General features: G+C 45.8%; 1 protein-coding gene across 1 annotated transcript in view; it reads left to right on the top strand.

The window, feature by feature from the left end:
• Nucleotides 1-25,000, top strand: part of DYNC1LI1 (dynein cytoplasmic 1 light intermediate chain 1) — a 59,169-nt gene that overhangs the window by 8,758 nt on the left and 25,411 nt on the right. The window contains exons 3-4 of the mRNA XM_005278700.5: nt 10,423-10,539; nt 18,359-18,589. Coding sequence (XP_005278757.2) covers nt 10,423-10,539; nt 18,359-18,589 — 348 coding nt within the window. The remainder of the gene's footprint in view (nt 1-10,422; nt 10,540-18,358; nt 18,590-25,000) is intronic.

The raw sequence follows: 25,000 nt of genomic DNA, 5'->3' as shown, positions 1-25,000 counted from the left end.
GTTAAAGGAGCAGTGCTTGGCCTTAGCTAACTATGACCTTTGAAAATGAAACTATTACCTCAGTACCAGAATTGACTGTGGGAGTCAGTGCAGAGCACACATGTGAGCTGGCCAGCCTGTCACAGTTACAAGACAGGCTGCAGTATGTTGTATAAGGTGGGGCTTCCCATGGTGCACTCTCAAATATAATTGAACATGTTGCTGTAATCAAGTCTAGATGTTACACAGACATGGATCACAGTAAATTGAAGGAGTGAAATGTAATCTTCCTAAACAAAGATAGAAAACTGCATTTTGGACTGCTGCTTCTGTTTGTGTCTAGGTGTAGGCATGAGTGAAATAAGACCGAAAGTGTACACCACTTCACAGTCCAGAAGGCAAATGCTCTTAATAGAGGTGCAATTGTAGTTTCCGATAATTAATCAAAATGCTTCGCCTTACTTGCATCACCAGGATTAAGTTGAACCAGCCACTTCTCATATAAGCTCTTATTTCTTTCAGACAGGTGTCACCCACCTGCCCAACATCCCCTCTTTATGTAAGGGGAATGCATGATTTCCCTCCTCTTTTAAACAGACTTCTAGGATAGCAAAGATGTTCTAAAATCAGTCTCATGAATAGGTCTTGTTCCTCCAACCTCCCAATTATCATTTTAGTCCTATCAGCTATTTTTACTGATGCTTTCATATGGTCAGACTATCTAATTAGGAACAGTAATTCAGCAAAAAATAAAAACGACAAGAGGATATTTGCTTCTGATTCTGCCTTTTGTGGGTTTTGTTCTTCAGGATGCTGTTAATCTTTAAGTCTGTTCCACTGCACTTTCCCTCTCATCTAGGGTTTTTACTGCTTGTTAAATCACAGAGATACACTTTAAACTACTGGAGATGCTATCTGTATGAATAAGACCATTTCTTACCTGTGAACTTATATAGGGAACAAGAGATCTGAGTTCTGTTTCTGACTTACAGATGCATGTGACTTCTCTGTTCCTATTTCTCCATCTATAAAATGAGGGTTCCTGTCAGGATCTTTTGATATTTAGTACATCTTTGTAAAGCACTTATGACTTCTATTGAGCCTTCAATCCCAGGATCTCAAAGTATCATAGTTACTTCAGTCCAGAGGACCTCTTCCTATGCTAAAGTTAGATACTGCTTCTTTTTATTATCAAAGTATGGTCATATATTTATGAAATTCTTAAGCAGTTTCTGTTTGAAGTTGTGTTCTATTTCATTTTCGTCTTGGGGCCCAAAATACCAGCACAGTGCCCTCTGTATGAGACTGTCATTATAACTCTGCCCTCTTGGACTGTTTTGAAATCTTTTTAGGAAAGAGCACAAGTGAGAGCTGTTTGTTGTTGTTTTTTATATACAGAACTTGAATCAAATGGATCAATGCGGGGAGGGATAGCTCAGTGGTTTGAGCATTGGCCTGTTAAACCTAGGATTGTGAGTTCAATCCTTGAGGGGGCCATTTAGGGATCTGGGGCAAAAATCTGTCTGGGGATTGGTCCTGCTTTGAGCAGGGGGGTGGACTAGATGATCTCCTGAGGTCCCTTCCAACCCTGATATTCTATGATTCTATGACTGTTTACTTTTATAACTCCTACAGATATCTGCATGCTGTGCATCAGTTCTGACATTATAGTCGGAAAAAAGGCTGCTGCAGTCAATTAGAAAGTTTTGGGCAGCTGATAATTAACCGTTTCTCACCTTCCACAAAGAGCAGGCAGCTTGTGTTCCACACTCACCATTCCTGGATCGTACTGAGCACCAACATTCATTTTTGTGCTCCAACTGATTGATTGGTATGCCACAGAATTCTTTGTAGATATGTGTAGGGTCTGCTATCTAATGGAAAGTGGGAAAACAGCTTGCCAGGCTTAGAGATTGCTGAGAGAGGCTCATCGTTAGACAGGTCATCATGCCCAATCATCTAATCTTGTTTAAGATTGCAGTTGGTCTCTCCTCCCTCCCCCTCCCTTCCCAAAACAACCCCCCCTGCTTTCTTGATGTGAAAGTGCTGACACAGGATCCACTTCTACTTCCTTGGTTTGCTCTACCTGTTTAAAGCAGGGTGGTATAGGTTGATCAGAGGAAATTTTATAGGAGCTCTATCATGCTAGGAGAGATAATTACATATGTTGCAACCCTACCTCGCTGTAATTGTGAACTTCATATTGATTCTCTTTATTCTGAATTTTTTCCTGTCTGAGGTTCATTTGATTTAGTGAGATGTGTAATTTTTGGTTCAGCATTCTAAATCAAATATTGAAAAGAGATTACTGACAGAGGGTGTCTTCAAAAGGCTGTAATACCTACCTGGTCACAATCTGATAAGGGTTGGTTGATTTGGGTATTTATACTATTGGTTGCACTGTCAGTGTTCTGGTCACTTACTAGTGCAAGTTACCTTAAAGCATTTGATATTCACTTGACTTTCCAAGCATATTATATTTACCACTTAATCTCCACCAAAGTACAAAAGGATACAAGTACTCAAATTTAAGTGGTCACACATTTAAAGAATATAGTATAAATGTGCATTTTTTGGTTTGTAGATAAACCATTCTGTTTTCTTTAAGAAGATGAACAAGATAACTCATCTTGTTTAGCTGTAACTGGGAGTTGACTTCATATGAGGCCCTGTAGCAAATATAATTGTTACACAAGTTATTTCTTGCTAATGATTCACCCTTCAAATAATGCAATTTGAAAAATGGGTGGATGTTTACTAAAAGTTTCCATGGATAAGGTGGAAGCATTTGCAAGTGAAAAACGAAAAGTATTTTAAAACTCTGATGGAAGACACCATTATTGATTGATGTTCCTGTAAGTCTTTTATGAAGAAAATTGCTCCCCCCATAATCCCCCAAAACTGTTCTTGTGCTGTGCCAGTTACCGTTGACTTTTCTATGTCTACTCTAATTCAAGACAAAATTATTGGAGTGGTCCAGTAAAAATAAAATACCAGTTCATGCTGAAGCTTAACATTGTAGAGGTGACTTTAAAGTTTCAGGAATAGGGTGTAGCTTTTGTACAGTGCTTGCTTATCCCCTTTGTGGTGTAAAATGTTGTCTATAGAAAGGACATTCTGAAATCTTGTCTGTGCAAGAGAAAAATGGCTGAACTTTAGCAACTTCCATCAAAAGTATCGCTTTACTGGTGGTATTGATGTATAAATGCTAGTATTGTAGACTGCTCAAGTGTTCAGAGAATGTTTTCACGACATAGTAAATATCTGCAACTTGTCTAAACTACAGGTCATTCTGTTGCTAGTACAGTTGGAGCTGCAGTGGTAAAGAAAAATGTTTATGAATTTTCCTAGTGTAGACAACATCTAATAGTCTTCACTACTAGTATGCCATTAAAGCAAACAAAAAATAGCATACAAGAACAGTAGCTGACTACCCCTAAATTAAGAGTGCTCTAAAATTAGTAAAACTAAATGACTTCTTCAAAATAATTATCATGAAGCCTCCTGTGCCACCACCTTTTGACGGACAAGTGAAGCTACCATCTCACAGAAGGCAACATGACAGAATGAATCATTCAAATCTTGGCAAAATTATAGCAACTTCAGCAGCATACATGCTTGCATAGCAGCTTGTAATAGAAAGTCTTGCCATTTGTTCATGGGTGACAAATTTAGGAAGCCCAGCTGAAAATTTGCAACAAAGAATGTAGCCATGGGTACTCCATTCACAAATGGTGCGGGAAGCTTGAACTCTTTCTGTGGGAGACAAAAATTTTAATTAGAACTAGCTGCTATACAACAAAATAGAGATCCTCACTGGGGGGAGGGGGGGGATCAGACTTTTTGAAGTTGTGAAATCTGATTTCTTTGCATTTTTGGAGAAATGGCTCTGCTTTTTGCTAAATTTAGAAGCAGTGGAATATCAGTTATATTTTGGCTTTTGCACTAGCAAAACTGAAAGATGTAACTTCCAGAAAGTTGTAATTCCCTGTTCTTACTTGTCTAAAATTTCTCAATTTTTCCTTTTGATCTTAGTTTTTCATCCTGGAATGTTAATTAGATAAGCAGGACTTTTATAAAATGGAAAAATTCTTTAACCTCTTCTGGCACAAAACTAAACCCAAAACCAAACTTCAAAATTATAAACTTCACATGACTTGACTCACTGGGGAATGTAATTTGGGGTAAGTTTGAAATCTTTGTAGCTAAGGCCTTATCTACACTACGGAGGTAAGTCAACCTAAATTACGCAACTCCAGCTACGTAGCTTAGGTCGACTTACTGCAGTGTCTACACCGCACTGCAGTGTCTACACCGCACTGCAGTGTCTACACCGCACTGCAGTGTCTACACCGCACTGCGTTGATGGGAGACGCTCTCCCATCGACTTACCTTATACTTCTCATTCTGGTAGAGTACTGGAGTCAACAGGAGAGCAATCTGAGGTCGATTTAGCAGGTCTTCACTAGACCCGCTAAATCGATCCCCGGTGCATTGATTGTAGCAACATCGATCCCTAATAAGTGTAGACATGTCCTAAGATAAGTGACTAAAATGCACTGTCTCACTATTCTGTGGTGTTATAAATGTAGCCATGAAATGCCTGCTTTATGTGCAAAAGTCAATATAATGTTAACTATGGAACTTCAAGTGGCACTTCCATAATACTGATTCTTATAATATCCCTGAGATGTGGAAACTAATTTATTGAGAATAATCACTGGCAGCATTTGAACCAGTTGTATTCGTAGGATCATGCTGCAAGGCTCATTGGGACCTCCTTTGGGATGCATAGCTAGTGTGAGGGAACAAAGAGAACATCACCTTTTGGGGCATTATTCTAATTGATTTTCATTGTAGATGTGTCCAAACACTTAAATCTTGGGCATAGTGATAGGAGACACTAAAATAATTTTATATTTTGGCTGGAAGTGGGTAGGAAGGAAGGTGTCACAACAGTAACCTGTTTTAAAGCTGTGTTCTAGGTCTTTCGGGGACCAAGTTTCCCCTGGCTTTATAAAATAAGGATAAAAGAAACAGATGTGACCCCATTAGATTGTCTTACCTGAGTAGTGTTCCATGCTATCATACTGATATCCACAATCCAATACCTGCCCTGCTGAGGTGTTCACTGCCTCTCTGTTCTTGGAGAGTTTTTTCCTGTGCTTATTTTAAGCCATAATGAGCCTGAAAATGTATCCTAACTACATACATGAAATTATAACCTGTAACAGTTACTATAACATCACTATAACAACCATGCTCAGTGCATCATGATCCTTCTGAAGACACCTGACATGACAAACTTTGCATTGGATACCACACAATCATTTTACAAGGATGAACATGGGGGTGCTGGGTGTTCCTCCGAAGTACAGAGCGTCACACCGGGCTCTGGGGCTTGCCTTGCTCCTGCACTCCAGCCGGGCAGCAGGGTCAGTGGCTGCTCAGTGCAGCTTCTGGAAGCAGCGGCATGCCGCCCCTCCGGCTCCTACGTTTAGGGCTAGCCAGGGGGCTCCCCACAGTGCCCAAGCCCCGCCCCCGCAGCTCCCATTGGCTGGGAACCGTGGCCAATGGGAGGTGCAGGGGCGGCACCTGCGGACAAGGCAGTGCGGAGAGCCACCTGACACCTCCACAGAGGGAGCCAGAGGAGGGACATGACGCTGCCTCTGGTAGCTGCCTGAGGTAAGCGTTGCCCAGAGCCTGCACCCCTGACCTCCTCCCACGCCTGTGCCCCAGCCCTGATCCCCCTCCTGCCCTACAAACCCCTCGGTCACAGCCTGGAGCGCCCTCCTGCACCTCAAATCCCTCATCCCCAGTCACACCCCAGAGCCCGCACCTCCAGCCAGAGCCCTCACCCCCCCATGCCCCACCCCCCTGCCCCAGCCCAGAGCCCCCTCCTGCACCCTGAACTCTGGGGTGGCCAACTCTGGCCCCTCTCCAGAGCCTGCACCCCCAGCTAGAGCCCTCACCCCCTCCTGGATCCCAACCCCAATTTCGTGAGCATTCATGGCCTGCCATACAATTTCCATACCCAGATGTGGCCCTCGGGCCAAAAAGTTTGCCCACCCCTGTTCTAGCAGGATGTGAAAAGCCAACCATAGCTCCAAAAGCTATCATGCAAGTGACTGACCTGTGTGTGAAATACTTAATCATTTTCTAGATACTAACTTTTATATAAATCCTTCCAAATTTCAGTTAAATGTACAGGTAACCAAAATATGCTATACCTTCTAGTGCAGGGGTGGCCAGCCTGTGGCTCCGGAGCCACATGGAGCTCTTCTGAAGTTAATATGTGGCTCCTTGTATAGGCACCGACTGTGGGGCTGGAGCTACAGGGGCCAACTTTCCAGTGTGCCGGTGGGTGCTCACTGCTCAACCCCTGGCTCTGCCACAGGCCCTGTCCCCACTCTACCCCTTCCCGCCCCCTCCCCTGAGCCTGCCATGCCGTCGCTCTTCCCCCCACTCCCCCCCGAGCCTCCTGCATGCCTCGAAATAGCTGATTGGGAGGTGCTGGAAGCGGGGGGGCGGGGGCGTGGTGTGGAACTGATGGGGGTGCGGGGGTGGGCTGCTGACATATTACTGTGATATACACTGGTAAATTCTGGCTCCTTCTCAGGCTCAGGTTGGCCACCCCGTTCTAGTGCATAGTATATTAAACATTACATAGCATAGAATGTATAAAAGAAAATCCACAGATAGTGTGATAGGGCAATGACAATGTAAACATCACATTAATTGACAAGATAATAAAATTGCACATTAATAAAAGAGCTAATGTTCACAGGCTGAAAGTAGTGAGGTTCAATTTGTATTAAAAGGGAAAAATAGATAAGAGGCTATCTCAACGTGAGTACAAATCAGATTCTGAAGACATTCGATAAAGCAAGAATCAGTCAAATAAAAATCTTTTCTTATCCTCAATAAGGGGAAAGTAAGATTTTGCTATTGTATATTCTGAGAGGAGGAGCTTGATACCCTTCCAAGCATATCCAGCATATCTGTGTCATCTACTTCAGAACTTGGGAACGTCACTCATGGTGAATACAGTAACCACCTCTTTTCACCCACAAACTTTCCTTATGTTTTTTTTCTGTTGAACCAAACATGAAAATAATGGCTGGATTAGTTCATTTTGATGAAAGCACAGACTGTTGCGCTTCAGGATTGAGGGAGGGAATAAGTTTCTCCTTTTATTACCTGTGAAATAATGCCTATGGCTAGTATTTCCTCACACTTTCCATTATAATCCCCTGTTTTCATTTGCTTATAATTTTGCCAAACTTTAACCACTCTGGATTAATTTTTCCATATCTGTTCTCTTTCTGGATGATAATGAGGCAAGGGTAGGTAGTGCTTCCAATGTTAATTTTTCAATGTTTTTAAACAGCTCTTGCACCTCTGGTTTGGAGCATGACTTGAAATTTGGCAGAGGAACAGTCCTGGGGTCAGAGAAATGTCTCTTCTGCTCTCCATGAAAAAATGGATGGATTTATCAGAATTATAATCCTTTCAAAATCTTCTTGTGCACATGCAACAGATTAATTTTTCTACTCTTCCTTTATTTTCAGACCATTTCAGCTGCACTGTGTGTATGCTCCCAGACCTTATGAGCTGCTGCCTGCTAGCTTGCTCTTTCCCATCAAAGTATCCTTTAGCCTGCAGGAGGGTACTCTCTGGGCTGGGATCCAGAAAATTATAAGTGTTATGCTGCAGTCTAGTTCATGATTACATACATTGTTTTCTGGGACCACTGATTCATTCAGTACACAAGATAATGAATATGCTCCCTCAATCGCTGAACACTATCTCCATTATTTGCTAGTACTGCATCAGACATACGTTCCAAAATTAGGTTTTTGCCACCAGGACAGACTTCAGGAAGTTTGTCCTACAATGATAGTCAAATAGTTTTAGCAAGTCCCAACTGAACCCTGTCATCATGCTATACTAAATACACCAATCTAGTAAGTTCAGCTCACAATTGTTACCACAGAGGCAACTCTGTAGTACATAGGGTTACCATATTTCCACAATTAAAAAAGAGGATACTGGGGGGCGGGAGCCCTGCCCTAGCCCTGCCCCGTCCCCATCCACTCCCTCCCACTTCCCACCCCCTGACTTCCCCCCTCAGAACCCCCAACTCCCCCTGCTTCTTGTCCCCTGACTGCCCCCTCCTGAGAACCCCCCACCCTAACTGCCTCCCTAGGACCCTGCCTGTCCCCTGACTGCCCGCATGGGTGGCAGGTTTGTAGAAATTTTGGTGGTGCCCAGAACCCCCCCCCCCCCCACTTGCCTAAGGTTCTAGGAGAGGGGTTGGGTGGGGGGAGGAGGTCTTGGGTGCAGGTCCTGGGCTGGGGATTAGGGTGCAGGGTGCAGGCTCTGGGATAGTTTGGGTGCTGGGTGCAGGCTCCAGGCTGGGGCAGGGGGTGGGTGTGCAGGAGGGGGTGAGGGGTGCAGGCTTTGGGAGGGAGTTTGAGGGCAGGAGTGGGTGTGTGGTAAGGGGGAGGAGGTTTGGGACGGAGTTTGGGGATAGGAGAGGGTTCAGGGGTGAGGACTGTGGGTCTGAAGATGAGGGGTTCATGATGCAGGAGGGGGCTCAGGGCTGGGGCAGAGGATTAGGGTGCAGGGGGATGAGGGCTAGGGCTGAGGGGTTTGGGGCGTTGGAGAGGCTCAAGGCTAGGGTGGAAGGGCAGGGTAAGGGCAGCCTGCCTTGCCATTAGTTGATGGGGGGGCACTAGGACCCTGGGGCAGCAGACAGCAGTTGCTGCTGGAGCAGGGTAGGAATGTGCACAAGCAGGCAGGGGAGAGGGGCGTGCTGCTTTCTTTCAGCCAGGGAGGGGGGGGGGAGGATGCGCGGAGGGGGTGGCAGGTGGAGGCCGGGGCCCAGCCGCCCAATCACCACGCCGCACTCTGCATGGGAGGGAGGCAGGGGAGGGGAGGGGTAAAAATCCCGGACCTTTTAACCTTGTTACTAATTCCTCCCGGACGGCTATTTAAAGACGCAAAAGCCGGACATGTCCAGGGAAATACGGATGGATGGTAACCCTAGTAGTACAGTGGTTTTCAACTTCTTCCATACTACAGCCATTTCCCAGTATGGGAGGTGTGGGTTGGTTGCAACCTTGAGGTGGAGAACTCATTCCAACTAACTCTCCTTTGTGGGGAAATTGAACAAGTGCCAGGTCCTAGCAGGGCAAAGAGAGGGGGAAAAATGACTTTGCTGCAGCAAAATGATGACGTCCGTGGCAAAAATGCCAAATTCTCTGTCATGCTGGAAAAAATGCCATGGTCTCTTGGCTACAGAATTGAAGAGTTCACAGGCCCTTCGCTGACATGGATGGGATAGTTACAGGACCGGCTCCAGGCACCAGCCCACCAAGCTTGTGCTTGGGGCGGCACCTGGAGGGGGGCGGCGTGGCGCTCCGGCTGCCGGGGAGAGTAGAGCCGCAGCGGGCTCGCCGCCCTCCCCCGGTGCTCTGGGCGCCGGGGAGAGCGGAGCCACGGCGGGCTCGCCGCCCTCCCCTGCCGCGCTGGGGGGGCATGGCGGGAGGCTTTTTTGCCTGGGGCGGCAAAAAAGCCAGAGCCGGCCCTGGATAGTTAGCACTTCTTTAGAGCTGTTTCAGACTGCATGTGTATTTAGATAGGCATCACTTAGTTTATGTTTTTGATGTGATATCTGCAACCGTAAGGGCTAGAAACCCTTTTTTAAAGGAAAGAGAAGGAAACTGTGACACCCCTCTTCACACATCACCTTTTAATCTGCCCTTGTAATTATTGCTTACCACCCTGATGGAGGGCTGACCTGAAGTCTGTGGTAGTGGCAGCCAGGGAAATACTTTTGGGAAAGTTAATTTGCTGCAGAAAAACATTGTTCATTTCTTCCTTTCCCAGTTCTCATCTGAAGACATTGCATTTAACTGCTTTTAAAAAGATTGTACAAAACATTAAGATTTAGACTACTGCACTTTTCAGTTGACTTTATAGTATTTGTAAGATATTTGAAAAATATACTTACTGTCTGTTATCATGTTCATATTAGAAAAATAATTCTGTGCGTTCTGATGGATTGAATTGAAATCTAGGCTTTTGTGGACTTAAACCATATTGAATGTCAAAATTTAACTTAAAAATAATTAGTGATTGTGCAATGCTCTGAAAATGTTAGTTAAGCTAGGAAATAAGAGGAACGTTAAAAATACTACAGTAGAAAAACTACAGTGGTGGTAAATATATTAATATTATAACTAGACATGTTTAGTATTTGTTATGTTGGGGCTGATGCATATGTTTGGAATAAATCAAACACCTATGTTTTCAGATTGCATGAGTTCTAGCTGAGTGACTCCCATTGTTACCTGATATTTGCCCCAAAAGAAATTGTAAGTAGGTAACATTATTTACTCAGAGATTTGATCTATATTAACTTTTGTCTTTTTCTAGGGGAAGATGGTGCAGGAAAAACTAGCTTAATAGGCAAACTTCAAGGAATAGAGGAGTACAAGAAAGGAAGAGGAATGGAATACTTGTACTTAAATGTGCATGATGAAGATAGAGATGGTAAGTATCAGTTGTGTATCCTCAGCAGTGAGAAGATTTTAATTCTAAACTGGATGGCTTACAGGCTAATAGTGGGATATGGAGTTTTTAATTTCCTAGGTCACTTGCTCAAATTTAGCCCAAGCCTTTAGTAACACTTACCTTCAAGTGGCAGTTTGGTTTATGCGAAATGTGTGTCCAATTCCCAATAAACAGGTATCTGCATAACAGAAACCATCATGATAGGTACCCTCTGTTTAGACTGTCAAGAATAGAATAGTGTTGTGTCTTTAGAATACTTATTATTTGTATTACTATAGCCCCTAGGAACTCATTAAGCTAGGTGCTATACAAAGAGAGAATAAAAAGATGGTCTTTGCTCCAAAGAGCTTACAGTATATGACGAGACAACAGACCAACAGGAAAGTGTGAGGAAACAACGAGATAGTATTGGTCAGCATGGTAGAGAGTAGTCTCAGCACATCAGTAGCCTAGTTGTCCAGTATTTTGTAGACATCATAGCAGAAGATAGTTTTAAGGAGATATTTGATGTGGGAAACTGAGGTAGATTTGTGGATGTTTATGGGGAGCCCCTCCCAAGCATGAGGGGCAGCCTGGAACAAAACAAGAAGGTACTTGTTTGGAATTTTCAAACAAGTGGGCGATGTAGGTTGGCATCATGGGGATAGGAGGCAGGAAGTGACATTTCAGTAGTGAATGAGAGTAGGGTGGGGATAGGATGTGAAGAGCCAAGAAAGTGAACACAGGTAGCTTGTGTTTAATGCATTAGTAGGGGGAGCCAGTGGAGGGATGGAAAGGAGTGATGTGGTCAAAACGATGGCGTAGGAAAATTATTTTTGCAGCAGCAGTCTGCATGGATGAGTGGAGAAAGATTGCATTTGTCAATTTCAGAGAGAAGGATATTACAGTAATTGAGGTGTGAGATGAGAGCCTGGATGGATAGAAAAGGCCATATCCCACAGATGTTATGCAGAAAGAAATTGCAAAATTTAGGAGTAGCCTGGAAATGAGGATAGAGCGAGGTCCGAGTCGAAGATTACACCCAGGTTACAGTCCTGAGTGACAGTCCGGTGATGTTTACAGTGATTGAGAAAAGAGGGGTGTGGGGACGGGGGGGAATGAATAATAGTCTGTTTTAGCCATAGAGTTTGAGCTCATAGCTAGACATCCCTGAGGAGCTGTAAGAAAGGCTGAGATTTTAGTTTGGAAGAAGGAGACAAGTCTGGAGTAGAGAAGAAGGTCTGAGAGTCATCAGCATAGAGAGAATAGTTACATTTGTGTTTGTGGACGCGATTACCCAGGGATAAAGTGTTGAGGAAGAAGAGACAGGGACCCATGGTCAGAGCCTTGTGGAATCTCCCTAGAAATTTGGAGGAGGGTTGAGGAGGGTCTTCAAAGGACATACTGAAGGAGTGATTAGAGTGGTGGAAAGAGAACCAGAAGAGGACAGCATGGAAGCCAGAGGACAAGATTTCAGAAAGTGCATGGTTGGTAGCATCAAAGGTGGATTAGAGATCAAGGAGGAGAAGAATGGAGTCCTGGTTCTGAGCTTTGAGGAAGAGGTTTTTATAGATTTTGATGGACTGTTTCAATGCAAGAAGCAGGATTGGAGTGGGTTTAGGATGGATTAGTGGAGAGGAACTACCGACAGCCATTGTAGACCGTGTATTCAATGAATTTAGAGATGAAATGAAGATAGGGCAGTAATTGGAGAGACAAATGGGGTCAATGGTGGCTTTTTAAAGATGGGAGAGACTTACACATGCTTGTATTGTGAGGGGAAAGAGCCAGAGGAGATAAAGAGGTTAAGGTGGGGATGTGAGTTGTGAGGGGGTGGGATGGGGTCACTGGGGGAAGTGGATGGTTTAGAGGAGAGATGACAAAAAACTTATGAGTTTGTGATGGAGGAGGAGCCTTGTAGGAGGGGAAGGGAAGACATGCCGAGGGGAGGAAAGGTCACACGTTTTGTTAACTTTCTCTTGGAAGAAATTGACGAGTTTCTGTGCAGAGAGAGAATTAGAGGAGGGAGAGGTTTTGAGGAATAAGTCAAAGGTGTCAGAAAGGCAGCTGGGAATGTGGGCATGGGATTCAGTTAAGTTAAAGTAGAGCTGTTTTAGCTAGAAAGATGGCAGGAAGGAAGAGAAATTCATAGTGGATATAGTCAGACTGGTCCTGGGACTCCCTCCAGAGATGCTCTGCATAGCAAGAGCAGGAGCAGAGGAAGCAAATGTTGTGGTGATCCAGAGGGGTTGGCAGGGCAGACCTTGCAATAGGAGAGGGGGGAAAAAGTTAAGGGTGGAAGCATGGAGAGAATAAACAACTATATTAATGGAAAAAAGGGAAGAGGAAGCTGGGAGCAGATGGAAAAGTCATCAACACTGATGGAATGGAGGTCACAGGTAGTGACAGGTTGAGGGATTGGGGTGGCTGATGGACAGTGCTGAAAAAAGGTAGGAGATGGGGGGGAATTTGGTAACCGAGAATAGAAAGCAGTCCTTGGTGAAGACAAAGTCCAGTGAAATGTCATTTTTGATGAGTGGGAGCATTGAATCAGGGCTGCAGTTTGAATGAAGAGGTAAGATCAAGGAAATGTGCAGTTAAAGGGTTGTGTTGGGTCATCATCATGGAAGCTGAAGTCACAGAAGATGAGTGTGGAAGATTGTGAGAAGAGGAGAGATCCAAGAGTAAAAATCAGTGGGAGAGGCTGATGGGTGGATTGCAGATCACGGGTTCTCAACCTTCTTCCCTCTGAGGCCCCGCTCAACATGGTATAAAGACTCCAGGGCCCAGCGGGGGTAGGAGCAGCCTCGGGGCAGGGCCTTGGGCATAGGCGTAGTTTGACTTCTATTTAGGGGCAGGGCAGGGGCCAGCAGGTCTCGAGCCACCTCTGCATGGCGGGGTCCAGAGAGGGAGTGCCACCTCCACCCCTGACTCACCTCAGCAGGCCACCCAGCCTGTCTGGGTTGGAGAGGGGAACGCAACCAACAATTATAACTCAGAGATGGGAGACTTAGCTCAAAAAGTTTGAAAACAGCTTAGGGTGCAGGGAAAGGGGTCACTAGGGGCTGTGTGAGGGCAGGGGGTGGAGATAGGGAGTCACTAGGGGCTGTGTGCGGACGGGGTAGCTCAACTTGCAAGGAGGGGGTAGCTGGGGCTGTGCGCAGGTGCAGGGGTAGCTCAGGGTGCGGGGGGAGGAGTGGCTAGGGGCTGTGCGCAGGCAGGGAGGTAGCTCAGGGTGCAGAGGAGGGGGTGGCTAGGGGTTGTGTGTGGGCAGGGGTAACTCAGGGTGCAGGGAGGGCATAGCTCAGGGTGTAGGGAGAGGGGCTTTAGGGGCTGTGTGCTGGGAGAACTCCCCTGTGGTCCCTGTTCCCGGAGGGGACTGCCAGGCAAGGAGCTGGGTCTCCCGAACTGGGGGGCTCTTATCGGCTGCCTCTGGGGAAGCAAAGGGGGCTAGGAGCTGAGGAGCAGCTTCAACCCGGGGCACCAGCCGGAGAGGAAGAAATGCTGTTGCTTCCTGCTCCATGCACCACCTAGAGCAGCAGCTGTCCCACACTTCCCGGCTCGGGCTTCAGCTTCCCGCCTCTTACCTGAACGGGGAGAGGCGGGGGGTGGGGAGGTGTGGAACTGCCCCGGGACTGCAATGATCCTGCACTGCAGTGGTGGGAGGGGGGCAATGCCCTCCATGTCCCCAACTCTGCCCATGTGCTCAGGGCTTCTACGCCACAGGGAGCACTAGGGCTTGAGGCTCCAGGGCTTCAGCCGTGCGCCTCCCGTGCTTTAACCCCTGCAAGGTGGGGAGGGGGGCAGGGATCAGACTTCAGCCACGGGGTCCCACGGCCCCCTTGAAAGGGCTTGTGGACCCCCAGTTGAGAACCGCTGCTGTAGATGACCGCAACCTGGAGTGGGAGAGGGGAGAAGGGTTGGATGCAGCACTGCTCAAAAGAGGAGAAAGTGGAAAAGGGGAGAAGGAAGGGATTGAAAACATCAGGAACAGGAGAAAAGCACAGAACGCACACCACAGTCTTAGGGTGGGGAGTGCAAGAAGGAGAGGCCTCCGTAAGAGTGGGCAGAGGAAGGGATCCAAGTTTCTGAGAGGCAGGAGCTGGAGGGAGCAAAATATGAAGAGGTCATTGTGATGTTCCCCTCTGGTTTTATCTGGACTGATCTGCTAGGGCACTCCAATCCTTGACTCTGGGAGCCGGCCTTACCCTGCTCTTCTGTGAGAATCCCCACTCCTGGGCTGTTCACGCACAGCCTCTAGCATGTAAGCTGCTCCTTGGATTGTGCAACCGAATAACACTAGCTAATATCTCCAGTCCCAGACACAACCCTAGGAACCTCTGTCTTGCAGTGTCCAGTTATGGGCACTGCAAGCTTATATGAGTTCATCAATTTAATAAAGAAATTGATATGTACCAGGCTTGTTATCCCAAGGGGAGTCTCTGACATGCTTCAAACCTAATGCACTGCTTCAAGTAGAATAAACAGATTTATTAACTACAAAGATAAATTTTAAGTGATTATAAGTCAAAGCATAACAAGTCAGATTTGGTCAAATTAAATAAAAGCAAAACTCATTCTAAGCTGATCTTAACACTTTCAATGCCCTTACAAACATAAATGCTTCTCACCACAGGCTGGCTGGTTGCTCTTCAGCCAGGATTTCCCCTTTGATCAGCGCTTCACTCGCTTGGTGTGGTATCTCTAAATGTAGGTGGAAGAGAGAGAGAGACTGTGGCAAATGTCTGTCCCTTTTATCATGTCCTTTCTTCCCTCTTGGGTTTGCCCTCCCCCCCCTTCAGAGTCAGGTGAGCATTATCTCATCGCAGTTCCAAACTGACCAAAGGAAGTGGGGTGACTCCCTCCAGAGTCTAACAGATTCTTTTGTTGGTGCCTAGGCCAGTGTCCTTTGTTCCTGTGAGGCTGGGCTGGGTTTGTCCCATACCTGCCCTGCTGAGGTGTGAACTGCCTCTCTGTTCTTGGAGAGTTTTTTGCCTGGGCTTGCTTTAAGCCATGAGGATACATTTTCAGCCTCATAACTATATACATGAAATTATAATCTAACATTACTATAACAATTACTATAACAACCATGCTCAGTGCATCATGAGCCTTCCGAAGACACCCAATATGACAAACTTTGCATTGGATACCACACAATCATTTTACAAGGATGAACATGGGGGTGCTGGGTATTCCCTCGAGGTACAGTGTGTCACAGTCATAGATTACTGTGATCTTTGTAGATATCTCAAGAGAAAATATGGAGGAGGAGGATGGGTGTGAGATTAAGAATGGTGGTATGAGAGGCATGGTGGGGAATAGTTATATGAGGTGGAGTGGGTGGGGATGAAGAGAGGGCCAGGATTTGGGTAAATGTCACCAGAGGTCATAAGGTTGCAGACATGGAACTTAGATTTGTGCTGGTGGGAGGAGTGGAGAGCTCAAGGTAGAGAGGAGAAAAGTAGGCAGAAGTTGTGGGGAACTGTAAAGGGATAAGGGTAACCACAAAAGTGGGATTGAGTCAGTGGGGATGAGAGGAGGAAGATGGATGAGGAACATTGGATAAGTGATATGAAGTTTGCACTTCTGACTATGCTGTATTTATCTGTTATGTGAATAAACAATACTCCATATCCAATGTTGTCAAACCAACACTCTTAATGAGCACTAAAAACAAGATTTTTAAGGAAAACTGCCCTCATTTTACTGAACCTGATCACTGTGAATGTTCCAACACTTTTAAATGGCTCACTGGGGGGGGAAAATGTGTAATTAAAAATGAATGTTTATATTAAACTTAAGAGCATACATATTTTTGGGAGGGGATATTTTGTATTTCTTGCAGATGCAGGGGACTAGCTGTAAAGTGTTCCTGTCCATTTCTCTTCTCTTTCCCCCTGCAAAAAAATCAGGTTTCTGTTTCCTGTAATTCCACCTTTTGCAAGGCCTGGTACTGTTTCTGCCTGTTTGGGCACATCATGCCATGGCACACCCTCTCCCTAGTACTTACGGGTATCATAGAGAAGGCTATGTCTACACTACAGCCGGGATCAACATGCTAAGATCGATCCATTGGGAGTAGATTTAGCGGGTGTAGTGAAGATCCACCAAATCGACAGCAGATTGCTCTCCGGTCGACCCCTGTACTCTACCTCTTACGAGAAGATTAAGGTAAGTCGATGGGAGAGTTTCTCCTGTCGACTCCCCACGGTAACTCGACCTAAGGTACATTGACTCCAGCTACGGTATTCACGTAGCTGGAGTTGCATAGCATAGGTCGACTTACCGCAGTAGTGTAGACATAGCCGAATAGAGAGAAGCAGAGACATTAGAGGGAGCCATATTGGATTGTGGCTGCTCAAAGCGGGGTTGTAAAAGTGATCCTTCAGCCCTGGTCTAGCTCAACTCTTAAGGGACAGCTGATAGTTTTGAGCATTGAAGGCCTAAATATTCTCTTACTATAATACTTGCTTTACGCTAATACTGTGAAGACTAACATTTTTAAGTACTTGCAGATGTAAAATGTTACACAAATGCTAAGTATTATGTTGAGGTAATGTGCTTTCACTTTCAGGAACTTGCTCTAGGGAAGTTAAGATACATTTAAAGTATTTCTTTTTTTAAAGAAACCAATTTGTTGGCTGATAAATTGCAGATATAAGGTACAGTAACTCCTCACTTAACGTCCTCCTGCTTAACATTGTTTCAAAGTTAGTCGCTGCTCCATTAGCGAACATGCTCATTTAAAGTTGTGCAATGCTCCCTTATAACATCGTTTGACTGCCTGCTCTGTCCACTGCTTGTAAGATTCTGTGGAAGAGCAGCGACTTTACAAGGGAGCAGTGCACAAGTTCCTCTTCTCTGCCTCCTTCCCCTCACTCCCAGCGCTTCCCCATCACCAAACAGCTGTTTGGCAGTGCATAGGACTTTCTGGGAGGGAGGGGGAGGAGGAGGAGGAGTGGGGGAAGTGTCGTATCTCTGCTCCAGAGAGGAGGTGGAGTGGGGGTGGGAAGAGGCCTGGAGTGGAGCGGGGGTGGGAAGAGGCGGGCCTGGAAGAGGCGGGCCTGGAGCATCCCCGGGCAAAGTCAGTGCCTGTTCTTCTGGGGGGAAGCTGCTGCTGCGCAAGGTGCTTCCTAGCGTCCTTGCCTTTAGTGGGCTGTGCCTGTGTGCGGTAAGCCAGGGGCACCTCCCAACCACAGTACAGTACTGTACAGTATATAATGCCTTTTGTCTGCCCCAAAAAAATTTCCTTGGAACCTAACCCCCCGCATTTACATTAAATCTTATGGGAAAATTGGATTTGTTTAACATGGTTTCACTTAAAGTTGCATTTTTCAGGAACATATCTACAACGTTAAGTGTGGAGTTACTGTATGCAAAGATGGTACATGTTCCTTGGGTTTTACATACCGTCTCATGGAGACCAGGAGCTAAGAAATCTGATATTAGTAGAACTGTAAACACAATTCTAAGGGTACGTCTATACTTACCTCCGGGTCCGGCGGTAAGCAATCGATCTTCTGGGATGAATCCCGGAAGTGCTTGCCATTGACGCCGGTACTCCTGCTCCGCGAGAGGAGTACACTGAGTTGACGGGGAAGCCTGCCTGCCGCGTCTGGACCCGCGGTAGGTTTGAACTAACATACTTAGACTTCAGCTACATTATTCACGTAGCTGAAGTTGCGTATCTTAGTTCGAAGTGGGGGGTTAGTGTGGACCAGCCCTAATATACTAACCATGATCCTATAGACTACATTTTAAAAGCATAACTTACAAGACATAAACTAAAATCTGTATTTTCTACTTTTTATTACAGATCAAACAAGATGTAATGTGTGGATTTTGGATGGTGACCTGTATCATAAAGGTCTCCTTAAATTTGCAATGGAGGCTAACTCTCTAAAGGACACTCTGGTTATGCTGGTCGTAGACATGTCTAGGCCTTGGACTGCATTGGATTCCTTACAAAAGTGGGCAAGTGTTGTAAGAGAGCATATTGACAAATTAAAAATTCCTCCTGAAGAAATGAAAGAAATGGAACAAAAGTGTGAGTATTTTAAAAAATAGAAACAGTTGAAATTAAATATACTTAATGCTTTTTTGATCTATTTAACTTCTGATGCAGACTGTTTTTATTCTTTGGAAACTCAGTAACTATCTTGAGTTAGGTTATCTAAACTGTTCTATTTAAGTACCTTCAATGCACAAGTAATATTTCTCTGTTTAGAAAAACTTTGAATTAGCATAAAAGTTGTAACTTCTAAAAGCCTTGCTCTTCAAAGATTTTGTCTTGCAGTTCTGTTCAACTGCACAGCTAGGTAGATATAAGGCATTGGGCTCTAAAAGGCAGCACATAGGCGCTGTTTCCGCCTTCATTGCTTGGGTAGTACTAATTGTATTTGCTCAAAGACATTGTCTACACTGGAACATTTTGAACCAATGTGCCTCTGTTCAGGCTTTTGTGACATAGTAAAAATGCCTGAGCCCTGTCTACATTAAATTTTGTACCATCAATAGCACTAGTGCTAGTGAGATCAGCTGCTAAGTCAGTTAGGTGTAGCAACACCAGGTGGAGCAGTGCCTAAATACATTTAAAAATCTGGGCCTAAGTGACATGCTCACAGTGGTACAGGAAGTCTGTGGCAGAGCAGAGATTTGAACCCAAATCTCTGAATCCTAGGCTAGGGCCCTAGCAGCCAGATCATCCTTTTTAGATAGAATTGTGCTTTGCTAAAGTGTACAGTACTGCAATAGTTGACACAGTTCTGGAATTGAAACCTTAAGTTAAATGTTAAGACGGACTGCTCGTTTATATGTTTGGATAAATATCTATTGGGGCTTGTAGCGAGGCGGTCTGGTTCCCCGCCACCCCGGAGAGGGACGAGCCCCTCCGGACACTAAAGTGGGTGGAGCCAGTGGAGCTTGCGCCCGCCCACCCAGAGGTCAGGGTGCAGGACAGGAAGTACAAAAGCCCAACCACAGAGCTCACTAGAGGCCCAGCCGCTGGAGAAGCCAGACACCTGTGGCCTAGCTCCCGGTGGGAGACTCCTGCAGTCTGCGACCGATCCGAGGACTGGCCAGACCAGCCGAGGCCTGATGCTGACCAGACCCCGGGGAAGCTGTTAAGCCTGCCTGTGGCAAGCTACCCAGAGGAGCTGCCAAGCCTACCTCTCGCCGAGTACCCTGAAGAGCCCATGGTGCTTGATTCTGTGGAGGACACCGTCCAGACGCAGGTACCTCTAGAGGGGGGAGGTAGGAAGTAGCCCGGGGGCAGCCGACCCTAGTCTGGCTGCAGCACACCCAGAGCCAATGTCAGTGTGTTGCGGCCAGGATCTCCACTGACACAGCAGCAGGCCATCTGCCGCTGTTAGGGCCCCGGGCTGGGACGCAGTGGAGTGGGTGGGCCTGCGTCCCACCTGCCACCCAACGTGGCAGTCCCCCCTTTTCCCCAGGCCCTTCGAAGCCAGGGACTAGGCCTCCTGAACTCATTTGTTTGATCAGCCCCTGCAGAAGGGCCTGAGCCATAGACTCTCTACTACCCTGCCCTGCCCTGACCCAGGGCCTGGGTCTGCGGAATAGAGCTGTTTGTTGGTCTCTACCATTGCCACGGCGTGAAACCCCGTGGCCAGGCTAGTTCCCCCGAAATAACCCGACGGACGTAGCGAGGCAGTCTGGTTCCCCGCTGCCCCAGAGAGGGCCGAACCTTTCTACAGGGCTTTGTATAAGGATGAATTATCATTTGAGAGTCACATTCAATCATTCCTTCAAGGATTTTCTTAAAGGACTGGCTTAGTGGCTCTGATTTTTATAGGGGAGCCCCAAACCTGCTCCAGGATCTGGTTTTATTCTTTTGGGTTGGAAGCCTTATGGAGGCAATGTCTCTGCCTCAAGTAAAATAATGCTGGAGTCTTTGCCTCTGGTTACCTAATAGTGTTCCTTACTTGATGAATGTCACTGAAAGGCTATAAAGTGTTCCATCTGAAAAATAAATTTTGCCTGCTTTCTTTAGTGCTTGTCTCTTTATTGAGCACATCTGGTTCTTGTGTTTGCTTGATTACCTTTTTAGTATCTAGCCTTTGTTTTCTTCAAAACTATTTACTACTGATTTAGCTCGTTTGTTACATTGAGTCATTATCGTCAGGATAGGGCTGCTTGTTCTAACTGAGCTAGGAAGTTGCACTAAATTAGGGGAAATAGTATTTACACATCAATTATAATCTTTTACTATATCAAAAATGATGGTTTTGATTTCCAGATATGGCCTAACTAGTTCTTCTCATGTCTGGGTTTTTGTATTTAGTGATGTATCATTTTACATTCAGAAAGAGAAATAAAGTACACAAGTTAGGGAAGTAATTAGATTTTCATTTAACAGGGGGGAGACCCTGTCAGCATTGTGTTTAAAAACTTTGATCTTTAGATTTTCCTGACTTGTGTACTTGATTTCTTAATTTCAACGGCATTAGTTTTTGTGTTTTGATTTTGTTTTTTTCTGCTTTAAGAAAAGGACAATGTTGGGGCAGCCTTTAACTAGGGCAACATGTTCTAAATCATTACAAGGTAAGGGTGTCATAAAATACTAGTTAAAAAATAATTCCTAAAGTTCATGTGCTCAATGGTTATTTTAGCACTCATAGTCTTAAAAATATTGAACCAATTTTCTTAAGTTATTTTCCCTTCCTCGTTGGCTTTGTTTTATAGTCCTCAGATGTAGATGACTGAAGCTGGAAATGTGAATTACAAAGGTAGAACATATGAAGAAAGCATTTACCCTACTTTCCTATTCAGATGGATGAACTAGTTGTACTTATGTTCTCTTTTTAAATAAATAAATAAATTAAATCTTTAAATTGAATAAGACCGTGGAAAATTTCATTTCTTGACGTGCCTGAGAACTATGAGCAATTGGAAATGTAGAGCAGTGGTCCCAAAACTTTTGAGGATTGCAACCCCTCTGCCCCATCCGTGCCCCCCCCCCCCGAGCCAAGGCCAGGACAGCAGTAAGGGGACCACAGCTGGCGGGTATGGGGCTGAGGCTGGGGGCAGGGACAGGAACGGAGTCGTGGCCAGGGGCCAAGGCTGGGAGTGGGAGCAGAGCTGCAGCCGGGCTATTTTTTAGTGTGTGTGTGTGGAGGGGGCGGGGGGGTGGATAGGGAAGGCTTTCCCATTATATTAAAAATGTGGAGTAGGAATTTAACTCAGAAATATCTTTGAATCTTCCAGTGAAACTTGGCTTAGATTCAGAAATATTACTAGTTTGAAATACAGATGCACAACGTGAGGCTTTCAAGAAAATTTTCTTGCACAATTCATAATGTGCAGTGAAGGAGGACTGTCATACATATATACATACATGACTAACTCTAGCTGCATAGCAAAAAGTGAACTAATAAGCCCTGGCCACAGACTAACCTAAGCATATCCTATAGAAGCCCTACCCTCCATCCATGCAAAAGTTGCAAAGGGTTGAGAGAGGGCTCTTGTGGCCCTCCAAAGGTTCTGCTAGAGCAGGGGTTCTCAAACTGGGGGTTGGGACTCCTCAGGAGGTCGTGAGGTTATTATGTGGGGGGTCGCGAGCTGTCAGCCTCCACCCCAAACCCCACTTTGCCACCAGCATTTATAATAGTGTTAAATATATTAAAAAGTGGTTTTAATTTATAACCGGGGGTCACACTCAGAGACTTTTTATGTAAAAGGGGTCACCAGTACAAAAGTTTGAGAATCACTGTGCTAGAGGAACAGGAAATGAGCTCTTCTTCTGCAGCCATTGGTTCCATTGCTGAACATTCTAAGAGTACATCTACATTGGGATAAAAGACCTGCAGCTTGCCCAGGTTGGCTGACTCAGGCTTGTGGGGCTTGGGCTGTGGGGCTTAAAAATGGCTATGTAGACATTTGGGCTTGGGCTGATGCCTGGACTCTGGGACCTTTCCCCTCCCCCCCCCCCCCCCCCGATCCCACAGCTTGGGTTCCAGCCTGAGCCCAAACATCTACACATCAGTTTTTCAGTCCTGCAGCTGAAGCCTCCTCTCCCCCTCCCCCCCCAAGCCCAAGTCAGCTGACCCAGGCCAGCTGTGGATGTTTAATTGCTGTACAGGTGTAGCCTAAGGCCTTGGCTACACTTGCAGCTGTACAGCGCTGTGAGGTAAACCTGTCTTCGTACAGCTGAGTAGGGAAAAGCGCTGCAGTCTGTCCACACTGACAGCTGCCAGCGCAGTGGTGTGGCCACATTTGCAGCTGTGTTGGGAGCAGTGCATTATGGGCAGCTATCCCAGCATTCATGTGGCTGCAAAGTGCTTTTCAAAACGGGGGATGGGGTGGATTGTGACAAGGAGTGTGGGGGGAGAGAGAGTGCTTTTTGGAGCATGTGAGCTCTCTATTTTGCAAGTTCCGAACTCCCGGCCCCCTGCTCATTCATTTACTCACTCAAAGCAAGCTCAAACTGTTTGCTTTTCTCTGTGGTACGAGCTTTGAAACTGGCACTTCCGCATTCCTGCAGCTGGTCACAACAATGGAGAGGATTGGCCACTTGACAAGGTGATTAGTACGGCGCTGCAAGCGTTTACGCTCACACCCGTGAGTCGTAGCCACTCCGCTGCAGCTGTTATTCCTCTCGGAGATGTGGAGTACCTGCAGCGGTGTACCCAGGGAGATACAGCGCTGTAAGTGCCCTGCCAGTGTGGACGGGGAGTGAGTTAAAGCGCTGGGGGAGGCTTTACAGCGCTGTAACTTGCAAGTGTAGCCAAGGCCTAAGTGTATGTCTTCTCTGCAGTGCTAACTTGGGTGATTAGCACCTGGGTCAGCATAACTCAGGTGTAAGCAACAACACTGAAAAGCCATATTCAAATTACTCTCCTCACTGGTGCTGCATTCATGCATGTGTATCGCTAGGACTTCTAGGGGCCATCCCATTGTGCTGCAGTAAGTTGAACTATGCTGATTCTTTCCCTGGGAGAACTTGCCTGTAACTGCTGGGGACACAGAGGGAATTGTGGGTGGGCATTTGAGGACTATCAGCACTTGAATGATTAGGTTGCATCCTCATTGCAAAATGGGTGGGTTATCATCTCAAGTGAAAACCTCACTTGGATTTTAGCCTATATTCCCAGATGAGCCAGCTAACCTAGGTTGAAAGAACCACCATATTTTAGTGAGAGGATTTTATATAGACAGGAGGATGGTTTGGGGCAAGACTTGAGTAGGAGTCTGACTTTGCATGAAGATATACCCTAAGAACTTCACAGCAGAGCAGTTCTGAGGCTCTCAAAGGCCACAGGAGAGAGTAGGAGAAAAGCTAGCTCATTTTGGAGATGAGGCTTGGGAGGCCAAGGAGCCCTTGAAATTCTTTTACATAGAAAAAAGTTACATGCTGGGCTTGAAGTACAATGGTGTAAAGCTCCAGCAAGTTCCTGTTTATAAAAATATATATTATGCTTGGGTCATAGTGCTTTTCCATGCAAATCCTGGTTTGTTTCAATGGCACCCATGCCCCCCTTCCATACGGGCCTGTCTAGAGTCTCCATAGCTCAGACCTGCTAAGGAATGTAGGACTGCAGATGAGCAAGGCTCCATCTAGCAGGTCTATAGCTGGATTAGGAGCCTTATGGCGCTCTCAAGCTCTTCTGGAGGAGGGACTTTACTCTGGCGGTCTTATGAAGTGTGAAGGCAGGCTCTCCACAGCACCTGTGTTTGCAGGAGAGGTTCTCCCTCTGTGAACATGAAAGGTGTGTGGGCCAAGGCATTTTGGTAGTGTCCACCTAAATAGCTCCAAATGATGGAATTGGGATTCATAGATTCATTCATAGATTCTAGGACTGGAAGGGACCTCGAGAGGTCATTGAGTCCAGTCCCCTGCCCTCATGGCAGGACCAAATACTGTCTAGACCATCCTTAATAGACATTTATCTAACCTACTCTAAAATATCTCCAGAGATGGAGATTCCACAACCTCCCTAGGCAATTTATTCCAGTGTTTAACCACCCTGACAGGAACTTTTTCCTAATGTCCAACCTAAGCCTCCCTTGCTGCAGTTTAAGCCCATTGCTTCTTGTTCTATCCTTAGAGGCTAAGGTGAGCAGGTTTTCTCACTCCTCCTTATGACACCCTTTTAGATACCTGAAAACTGCTATCATGTCCCCTCTCAGTCTTCTTTTTTCCAAACTAAACAAACCCAATTCTTTCAGCCTTCCTTCATAGGTCATGTTCTCAAGACCTTTAATCATTCTTGTTGCTCTTCTCTGGACCCTCTCCAATTTCTCCACATCTTTCTTGAAATGCGGTGCCCAGCTCCAGCTGAGGCCTAACCAGCGCAGAGTAGAGCGGAAGAATGACTTCTCGTGTCTTGCTCACAACACACCTGTTAATACATCCCAGAATTATGTTTGCTTTTTTTGCAACAGCATCACACTGACTCATATTTAGCTTGTGGTCCACTATAACCCCTAGATCCCTTTCAGC

The sequence above is a fragment of the Chrysemys picta genome, chromosome 2, assembly GCF_011386835.1.
Source record: "Chrysemys picta bellii isolate R12L10 chromosome 2, ASM1138683v2, whole genome shotgun sequence".
Classification (NCBI taxonomy): domain Eukaryota; kingdom Metazoa; phylum Chordata; order Testudines; family Emydidae; genus Chrysemys; species Chrysemys picta.
The sequence above is the reverse complement of the archived record's forward strand: the minus strand, read 5'-3'. Positions and strand labels throughout refer to the sequence as shown.